The sequence below is a fragment of the Helianthus annuus genome, unplaced genomic scaffold, assembly GCF_002127325.2.
Source record: "Helianthus annuus cultivar XRQ/B unplaced genomic scaffold, HanXRQr2.0-SUNRISE HanXRQChr00c001, whole genome shotgun sequence".
In the NCBI taxonomy this organism is placed as follows: Eukaryota; Viridiplantae; Streptophyta; class Magnoliopsida; order Asterales; family Asteraceae; genus Helianthus; species Helianthus annuus.
In genome coordinates, this window is record NW_023395517.1 from 128,041 (window position 1) to 138,789 (window position 10,749).

The window sequence follows — 10,749 nt, forward strand, 5'->3', positions numbered from 1 at the left end:
ATATCAACAATTGTGTATGACTTAAAAGAACCTATTTTGATCAAACTTGTATACAAAAATATGCAAATACAAAACTAGTAACAATTTGATTGCTCTTGTGATGTAGGCTAGAAAATGTCAGATGTTGCTGCATTTGACTTCCCAGAGTTGACTTTTGACTTTTCAGCCGATTATTTTGTATCTGGCCTTTTCTTTTTCAGTTTGTACCTGGTATGCTAATTGTTTACCACGCCGAAATTTAGTTGAATGTTGATTAAACTACCATTTTCGTTGGCGTTTCTTTGGTTTATACTTGCAATTGCGTAGCGTCTGCTGTTGATTTTGAAATCCAAAATAAGGGTTGTTGTGTCGATACATTATCAAGCATTGTTTTATATGGTTTCTCTTTTAGTTTACTCTGTAATGCTGAAGGTTTGATTTGTTATTCCTTTTGTTGTCGAATTTCTTAGACGTATTCATACGAGTATCTGGCGTCTTTGTTCTTATTACAGTCTTACACTGTGACTTGCGGTACTAAGATTGAGCTGAGTGGATTAATGGTGAATTAAAAAACATTCACTTTCAAATTGTAGGAGATTTGGGTGTTTTCTCGACTTTAAGAAGAAATATGATCCCATACGCTCTGTTTCTGAAGCATAAAATCTGTATTTTCGGATGTAATTTTAAGTAAATTAGACATGTATTTAAATGTAACTTCCATTATTAGAATGATTCACCATTTGTCTCTTTTCTTTGGTCTTTTCCATTCCCTTTAGCCATAGCCGAGGTAGACCGAAACAATATGTAAACTTCCATTGTTGATGATATATCTTGGTTGAGTAGTCTTTTTACACATTTAAGAGTTCAAGAAGATGCGTATTAAATTATACTCTCTTTACAAAACAAACCCTTCAAACATCAAAGACAGATCACTGCAATCTGCTAATTATCATCACATGACCTTGCAACTTTCTTCTGCGGGATTGATTCGTATAAGAGTTCTCTGTAACAGTTACTTATTGTTCTATAATAATATGATATGTTCATGACTTCTGTAAATATCTTTTGGTAGTCGGAGGATGCTTTCTTGTCATCATAGATGTTAGACAAGTTGGACGGGAGGGCGATTGACATTTGGAGTTTATACTTTATACCTTATGTTATAAAACATTGTTATCCCTTAACAATATCTTATATCAAACTAGCAGGCCAATTGCCAGTTAGTTCATGGCGCAAGTTTTTATTATATATCTTGATCAAAAAAAAAAAAAGTTCTATCATGTGGAAGGACAGGGAACGGCAGAATTCGTTGAAAGGGACTAATATTCAATTTTTAGTGACTTTTAGTTGTGTCAGAGTAAAAATAAAAAGTGTTGTTATATTTGGCTCCTGGATATGGGAAGAGGTTATAAAATGGTGCTAGGTTTGATGGTTAAAGGTAACAAAGTACTCATGTAACTGATTCTGTTCTCCGTCATCAAAATAGTACTATTATCAGCAATACATATTCTAAGGAGATTGATGGAGAAGTATAGGGAGAAGAAACGGGACCTACACATGGTGTTCATTGATCTTGAAAAGGCCTATGACAGTGTGCCACGTAGACTGATTTGGGATAGTTGGGAGAGTAGAGGGGTTTCTGGGAAGTATATAGACTTAATTAAGGATATGTATGTTAGGACTAAGATTACTGTCCGAGCGCCTGTAGGGGATACTGATTCTTTCCCTGTGGAGGTAGGACTTCACCAAGGGTCTGCTTTGAGCCCTTTTCTATTTGCAGTTATCCTAGATGAGTTGACAAAGTTAATTTAGGAGGCTCTTCCGTGGTGCCTGCTTTTCGCAGATGATATTGTGTTAGTTGCTGATAGTAAACAAAGCCTGAATGTGAGGTTAGAAGAGTGGCGAGCAGCTTTAGAGGGCAAAGGTTTAAGGATTAGTAGATCTAAAACTGAGTACTTGTATTGTGATTTAGTGGAGTAGACAACGATGAGGACTTTCAGATCACCATTGACGGGCAAGTGGTTCCGCAGGTCAATAAGTTCAAGTATCTAGGATCGTTTGTTTAGAGGGATGGGGAGATAGATAGTGACGTTGCCCACCGCATCCAGGTTGGATGGTGTAGGTGGAGAGCTGCCACTGGGGTATTGTGCGATAAGAGGTTCCCAACAAAATTGAAAGGGAAATTTTATAGGGTTGCAATTAGACCTGCTATGTTATACGGAACCGACTGTTGGGCCATTAAGGAAGTACAAGCACGCAAGATGGAGGTGGCAGAGATGAGAATGCTAAGATGGATGTGTGGGCACACAAGGTTAGACCGGATAAGAAACGATGTTTTTAGGGAGAGGTTAGAAGTAGCTAGTATATCAGATAAGATAAAGGAGGGAAGATTGAGGTGCTTTGGACATGTGAAGAGGAGGCAGACGATAGAGCCCGTTAGAGTGGTTGAAAATCTCGAGGTGGAAGGGAGGAGGAGTAGAGGCAGACCCAAAATTACTTGGGATGAGCGGATTAGGCAGGATTTGCAAAAATTGCACCTCTCTGAGAACATGGTCCATGATAGGAGCTCGTGGAGATATAGGATTAAGGTTAAGGATTTCTAGGAGAGGGTACAATTGTGTTTCTAGGTATAGTGTATGGTCGTAGATATGTATCTGTTTGTATAGGCTGTTTGTATTATATTTGTCTTGTTTACCATGCACTCTTTAACCACTCATGTTATGTTGGTAGCTTCGTACATACACACATACACCTCATGTTCTATTTGTATAGGCTATTTGTAGCTATTTGTATAGGCTGTTTGTATTATATTTGTCTTGTTTACCATGCACTCTTTCACCACTCATGTTATGTTGGTAGCTTCGTACACACACATACACCTCATGTTCTATTTATTTCTTTTCTGGGTGTTTTGGAGCCGAGGGTCTCACTGGAAGCAGCCTCTCTATCCCTAGGGGTAGAGGTAAGGTGTGCCTACATCCCACCCTCCCCAGACCCTACAAATAGCTTTGCTATCTGTGGGATTTTACTGGGTATGATTGATTGATTGATTTATTATTCTTCTTGACTTAAAAAAGTCGAGTGTGACCACAAGGTGTTTGATGAAATGCCTGAACCATGTTAGAAGTGAAATAAGTGCTAGTATGGGTGATGATGATTCAATGAACGTGGAAAACGTAGTTGTTGATGGATATAACTTCAATAGCCTAATTATAATTGCATCTTAAACTGTTGTTGACTATAAGTCCAGTGAATCACACAATCAGGTGGTTGAAGAGAAACTGTTGAAATCTGAAGTTTAAGCTATGCGTGATTGTAATACTTCATCTGCAGACATTGGATTCTGACTTCTGTTTTTATTTGACTCCAACTGCAATACTTGATAGAAACCTGCTATACATGAAATTTAACTGTTGCGTGTGACGTTAAATTCAAAATTTTATTTGTTAAATTTATGTTGGTGACTAGTTGGACAGAAACTACAGTTGAGCTATTAAGACAAATTAGGACTTACTAACGGGTCAAGCCTATGGGTTGTGCAATGAACAAAGATGATATGCTATGACAAGTAAAACAATTAATAAGAATTCAATCCAAAACCTTTAGAAACATAGTACCGTGCATATTTAATTCATAATGGACATTTATCATCATATTAAAATCATGTTGTTCACTCTTTGTGATCAATGATATGACCCGATTATCAATTTACTCATCATTTATAGTTTTTCATAATATTTAGAAAAAGATAATACCAATTTAGTTTTCTATTACCACTTTATTATAGTTATTAATATATTTATTTCATTTGGTGTGTCATGTTTCACAGAACAACAACAAGGATAACCCCAAAATGTCACTTGAAGATATAAAACGAGTGACACAAAACTTTCATGATGACAATTTCATCGGTGGGGGAGGATTTGGCAAAGTCTATAAAGGAAACCTTCAAGATGGAGATGGATTTAAAACCATTGTTGCAAAGCGATTGGATACAAGGTTTGGTCAAGGAGAACAACAATTCTTTAGTGAGCTCCAAATTCTTTTGGATTATAAACATGAGAATGTCATTGGTCTTGTAGGCTACTGTGATGAAAATGATGAAAAAGTCCTTATCTATGAGTATTTGTCCAAGGGAAGTCTTGATAGGTATTTGAATGATACTTCTCTTACATGGATGAAACGACTTAATATATGCATTGATGTTGCAAGAGCGTTGGATTTCCTACACAGAGGAGTGGGAAAACAAGCAAAGGTGATACATAGGGACATCAAAACTGAAAACATCCTGTTAAACAATGATTGGAAAGCAAAACTGGCTGATTTTGGGCTTTCGCTAATATGTTCAATAAATCAGGAAACAGACTATATCATGGATCATGCGTGTGGCACAAGAGGATACGTGGACCCACTTTATAGACAATCGGGATTCCTAACCATAGAGTCTGATATTTACTCCTTTGGTGTTGTTTTATTTGAGGTTTTGTGCGGGAGATCAACATTTGAAATCCAAAAACATGAGGGCCACTATCTACCAGATTTCATTGAAAAAAGCATTAAAGAAGGAAAGCATGGTGAGGTGGTGTTCAAACAAATGAGGGAACAGATCATGCCCAAATCATTAATTACATTTCAAGAGATTGCCTACCAATGCCTACATCTTGATAGAGAAAAACGACCAACAACAGAAAAAGTTTTAATGCAACTCAAGAAAGCATTGGTATTTCAAGTAAGTTATCGCAATTTTATGAAAGCAGGGTTCCTTTAAGTGCATTAATACAAATTATGACTTTAACTTGTGTTCATCAAAAGGTTATTAATGATATTTTTATAGATTAATCTTTTAACGACATGTGTGTGTATATTAGAAACTGTATTCATTCTAGATGTTTTAGTGTATTGTTTTACGTTTTAATTATTTATATCTTTGTTGTAAAAATACTTGAAATTTTTCATTTTTTGTTATATTTGAATATCTATAAAGTAATTGATAACCGAATAGAAAGAGTATGCAAATCCTAATGTACGTGTAAACTTAAGTGTTTATTATATTATGTGTACCTTTAAAGTCGTGACTACCTATAAATCATTATATTTATTCAATTTTTAAGCTTATTTAATTAATGGAATAGAAAGTCAGGGATTCAGGTTGCTAGATCTGATATATTTATGTATGTGTGGTTGCTCATGTATCTTATTAGATCTTACCTTCTCTTTCATTTGTAACAAGTTGTTTTAACACTCCCTTCTGCTTGATAAACAGAACATGGCATCAACAATGAACCAGTTTGCTCACTTACAAATCCCACTTGAAGATGTGGCGAAGGCCACCAACAACTATCATCATGATAACATCATCGAACATGGTGGAGTTGGTATCGTATATAAAGGACGACTCTTGTGGTCTGGGAGGTTGATGGAGATTGCTGCACGGAGGTTTGATTGTAAGCATGGGGATGGAGACCTCGAGTTCTTGGCAGAAATTTCAGCGCTTTCTGATCTCAAACATAAAAATCTGGTCTCTATTATTGGGTTTTGTGACGCGATAGATGAAAAGATCATTGTAACCACGTATGGGGCCAATGGAAGTCTAGGCCAGTATCTAAACAGCCTGAACCTCACATGGAAGCAAAGATTGAGGATATGTCTAGGTGTGGCTCGTGCGTTAAGTTACCTACATTATGACAAGGGACGTGATTATGCTATTCTACATTGTAACATCAATAGCAACACAATTTTGTTAGACAATAACTGGGAAGCCAAGTTATCCAGTTTTGAATTTTCCATCAAACAATCACTAAACTATAAGGATCATGTGTGCCCTTGTGAACACGCTGGCACAATGGGGTGTATGGACCCAGCAATCGAAAAGACGGGAGGTGTGACCCACAAGTCGGACATCTACTCATTCGGTGTTGTTTTATTCGAAACATTGTGTGGGAGGAAAGCAGTAATTCAGAACGAGTAATTAAGAACGAGGCTGATAGGTCTCTAGCTCAGATGGCCAAGTATGGTTATGAAAATGGTACATTGCATGATATAATCCATCCTCATCTTTTAAATCAAATATTGTCTCCGGCAATCACTCCTCATATACTCAAAGGTAGCATATTCTTGCTTAAATGAGGATCGAGCAGACCGCCCAAATATGCACTATATTATGGCTAAACTTGAGAAAGCATTGGAACTTCAGTTGCGTCGTGAAAATATTGTAAGACTTTTTTTCCTATTTTATTATCCTTTTTTTTGGTGTACATCATTCATGCATACTAATTCTCCTTTTGAATCTGTATTTTTATATCTTATTCTACTCAAAAGTACGCCAAAATAGGATGGTAAAAGAAATCTAAATGAATGAAAAAACACGAAACATCCAGGATGGGTAACACACTTTTATATTTTGTAAGTTTGGGATATGTATGGTATTAGTTGATCCTGTCCAATTAACCGCATCAAAATATGATATATATGATTTTAAGACATATAGTAAATAGCATCTTTCAGTTACAAACTTGATATTAGTAAAAATACATAAAATTGTTAGATTTTTGTGCGAGTTTTTGATACTTTAAGTCGGGTTTTGGTGAGTTGATGATTGGATTTTGGGTAATGGGTGTCCCAACAGGTAATTTTTTTACCCCATATGACTATACGAGGTATACATGATACGTGCGGATATACCTTGTATGTAGCCGATGGATAATGAATATGTGTGCGACTATGTCTGCGATACTAAATATTAGACACAATTTATAACCGGGTATGAAATTGAGATTACCAAAATCCGACACTTTAGCATTCATAGTGAATCAGACGGACTGGTTCGGTTGACGCGTTATTTATACACTTTTTTGTATGTAACGATGGAAATAATAATTTATACTTTGAATGTTAACTTTTTTTTATGTTTAGCCGTTTTTGACTTGCAACCTCTTTAGACATGCTATTTGTTAATTGCTTAATTTATTAAGAGTTTACTTACGTAATTATTAATCTTTTATTTTGATAGCACTTCTATTATTATTAGAGTAAACTACCAGGTGTGGTTAAATTTTAATTTTGGTCTTTTATATTTATACTTCGTCGTAACCCATTGAATGTTTGTTTCTAGTATTTTTTTTTATTATGATTTCACCCTTTGTTTGAAAATAGAAAAAACAAAAAAGAAAGTTTCGAAGGGTTTGGTGTTCTTCAAAAACCCATGTTGCATATGGACGCCTTTTGTCAGAGAAAACCTCAATAATTGGTTTTTAAAGAACGCCGGTATTCTTAAACATGCCCTACGTATCAAAATTGGGTTGTTCAAGAGAGGGGTGAGGGGGATAGTTTGTACTGCCCGTAGTGATGGTGTAGGGTATGGGTCCTGCAAATTTATTATCACAGCTATTATATGCAATGGTGTAGGTCCCTTTTCTCGGAGGATCGAGAACAAACCTAAACCTTGTTATACTAACCCACTAGCGAGTGCGGAATCCAAGCTAGTAGGCAAACCGGGATGAAGCAAGAACAAACACAAGAACACACAAAGTTCACCGATTAACACCACTGTATTAATACGTATGAAGGTTTACGGTTACAAGCACAAGGTTTACAATCTGTTTGCAAACTCTCTAAAGTATGTGTGTGTGTGTTTTCCAGCAGAGTTTCTCTAACTCTCTAAGTGTGCATCTATCTAACACTAACACACTGCATGGGTATTTATACCCATACATAGCAGGTCTTGGTCGAAGGATCGATAGATGGTCCGAAGGATCATCTATCGATGACAGGGAGCTCGAACGATCAGCATGGACATCAAAGGATCATCCTTCGATGTCTAATGGTTGAACTATGGTCGAACCATATCTTTCGAGCACCTCGAAGGATCAGTTGTATCCTTCGAGGCTATCCTTCGATCCAGACAGCATCATGTTGTCCAAGTCAAACTAGGAGGATAGTTGACTTGGTCAACTTACAGACTGACTTTGGACATCGTTTACATACAGACCGAATACAGACAAAGTACAGACACAAGTGCACCAACAAACTCCCCCTTGGCTGTAGCTTTGTCTTTATCTTCTATGGTTGTAGACTCGTCTTGAACTTCGACGGTCTTTGGTCTTCGAGTTATCAAAACTCTGATGTCCTTTCAAGTCTTCAATGTCGGAGGATCTTCAAAGTCTTCACGTCTTGAAAGCAGAGAGTGTATCAACAAACTACCTGTATCATGTAGGAAGTGTGTTGACAAACTCCCCCTTAACATAAGCTCCCCCTTGAGTTATGCTCGTGAAAAGACTTTATCTTTATGAAGTGAGATCCTTGTGGTGTTGAGGATGGTCAGCGGCTACTCGATCATCTTCATCAGTTGAGCGCCTTCTCGTCGTGTCTTCATTCCAAAGCTTGTCATCGACCATGTTCTCCTAGCCTTTAGAATCTGCACATGCAAGAAATCTAAACGCGTAATGAGAACAACTGCTTGGAATATTGTATAAACAAATGACACACGAATAACCATGTCACAATCAAACACCGTCCGACAGTTTGAAAGTTTAATAAAATTTGTCAATTTTAGTCTTTAACTTTCAAAACATGCAAATTTCGACCGTTTATGAAGATTTAGTCAGTTCGGTTTTCGTTCAGGTTTCAGGTAACGAAGACTCGAGCTCCAACATCGTACGATCGAAAATAAAGTAGAAATAAAATCTTTTTGGCTTTTATAAAGTTTATGTTAAAACACAGATTTCAGGTGTGTTTTTGAAATTAAAAGACAACAATTTAAAATCCTTTGAGTGTTATCAAACGACATCACCGCTAATGTCGTGCTGATATGCACCAAACGACGAAACTGTTTAAAAGAAAAAACAATAAAAGTTAAGCAGTAAATAAATATATACAGACATTCTTTTTGCGAGTTTCGAGGGTAAGAGAATCATATCAGTGTACGGTCATGCCAAAACACTCTTGTTGTTCGGTTAGTTAACATTAAGATAAGCATCCTATAACAATTATCGGTATTGTTGTCCACTTAAGCTCAACTTATCAGATGTAATCATGTTTAGAGGATACGTTAATGTATGATTTATACTTACCGACCGGTGTTCATCCACATCACGACACATTCCCGTATCAAGGTATGCACGAGAGTTCATCTTACCGGTGAGTATACCGATTATCATCTGTTTGACCGTATAAATTGTGAGATACTCACTTATTTTGATTTGAAAACAAGTCCTATGTGATATAATCACTTATTGATGAGGTACTTGATTTTCGTATGCATGAGGGCACAGGTGCAAGTCCGTGAACAGGTCAGTACTTCCGTACAGCAGAGAGACGAACTTGACACCCGGATAAATGTGATATTTTATCACTTATTTGATTTGGACATGTGATTGTTTATCACTTATTGAGGTCGAATGCAGTATGTAAATATGTACACGTATGTATAGTATCATGGAAGATCTAGACTTGCGTCCCCGTTATTTTTCGGTAAAAGATACAACCATGATACCCAGATGATAAGCAGCATAAAGACCGAATATCTCAGAACCTCGGCAATCTATCAAACGAAATTTCGGTACCAAGACCATATGCCAATGAATGGTTCCCACCTGATCTTCAGTCGATTAAGATTTATATCACCCTGCACACTTTAAAATGATTGTGAGCCTACCGATACATCTTATATAGAGCTGCTTATCGATTTGCATTTAAGGTTTAAAGAGGTTTGGATAGACCACTGATGTACTATCATTTTCTCTTTTGCTCGCCAGGAAACTCATTTTTGTTTTTCTATTGTTTTTGTGTTTTTGAAATTTTTCGATGTTTTTGTATTTTCCGATTTTTGGATTTACTCCCCCTAAAATCAACAAACTAAGATAAATTTAAAAACACACAAAGATATTTACAAAAATGATTTTCCGATGTTGGTTTACTCTTGCTTGACCTTAATACCGTTTACCAATAATAAGAAATCAAATCTAGATTTGTCAAAAGCTTTGGTAAATAAGTCGGCACGTTGGTCATCGGTGTGGACCTTAACAACATCGATTAGCCTTTTCTCAAAGCAATCACGTATGAAGTGATATTTGATTTCGATGTGTTTGGTCTTTGAATGCTGCACAGGATTTTTAGTGATATCTAAAGCAGCAGAATTATCAACGTATATAGGAGTAGTTAGGAATTCAAAACCGTAGTCCCGCAATTGTTGTTGGATCCAAAGAACTTGTGAACAACAACTTGAGGCAGCAATGTATTCAGCTTCGCATGTTGATGTAGCGACACACGTCTGCTTCTTGCACTGCCAGGTGACTAGGCGATTTCCTAAAAACTGACATCCAGCCGTTGTGGATTTGCCGTCGATTTTACACCCGCCAAAATCAGAATCACTGAATGCGACCAAGTCAAAGTTATTATCCCTAGGATACCACAGACCGGTGTCTGGATAAGCCTTCAAATAACGAAAAATCCTTTTGACAGCTGCAAGATGTGAGGCCTTCGGGTTGACTTGATATCTGGCAAGCAGGCATGTTGGGTACATTATATCTGGCCTTGATGCTGTGAGGTACATAAGGGATCCGATCATCGCGCGATAGTATGAAGGGCTAACAGGTTCACCCTTCAAGTCAGGAGTAATTCCATGATTAGTTGGCAATGGGGTACCAATGGGCGTTGCATCGGACATCTGGAACCGGCTCAGGATGTCTCCAACATATTTAGTCTGATGGATGAATATCCCAGACTCCGTTTGTTGCACTTGTAGGCCCAAAAAGAAATTCATTTCCCCCATAG

The 10,749-nt window shown here is 37.0% G+C and overlaps 3 protein-coding genes across 3 annotated transcripts; all 3 read left to right on the forward strand.

Annotated features, from left to right (window-relative positions):
* Window positions 1–1,500: 1,500 nt before the first annotated feature.
* Window positions 1,501–2,582, forward strand: LOC118489676. The gene is made up of 4 exons (XM_035987201.1): window positions 1,501–1,713; window positions 1,792–1,868; window positions 1,952–2,023; window positions 2,102–2,582. The coding sequence occupies exons 1-4, from the start codon at window positions 1,501–1,503 to the stop codon at window positions 2,580–2,582; spliced, it is 843 nt and encodes a 280-aa protein (XP_035843094.1).
* Window positions 2,583–3,814: 1,232 nt separating this feature from the next.
* On the forward strand, window positions 3,815–4,485 carry LOC118489677 (probable serine/threonine-protein kinase PBL17). The gene is made up of 3 exons (XM_035987202.1): window positions 3,815–3,978; window positions 4,062–4,367; window positions 4,460–4,485. The coding sequence occupies exons 1-3, from the start codon at window positions 3,873–3,875 to the stop codon at window positions 4,483–4,485; spliced, it is 438 nt and encodes a 145-aa protein (XP_035843095.1). The 5' UTR covers window positions 3,815–3,872.
* Window positions 4,475–6,190, forward strand: LOC118489668 (probable serine/threonine-protein kinase PBL28). Its single transcript, XM_035987192.1, has 2 exons — window positions 4,475–4,708; window positions 5,243–6,190. The coding sequence occupies exons 1-2, from the start codon at window positions 4,574–4,576 to the stop codon at window positions 5,945–5,947; spliced, it is 840 nt and encodes a 279-aa protein (XP_035843085.1). The 5' UTR covers window positions 4,475–4,573; the 3' UTR covers window positions 5,948–6,190.
* Window positions 6,191–10,749: the final 4,559 nt, after the last annotated feature.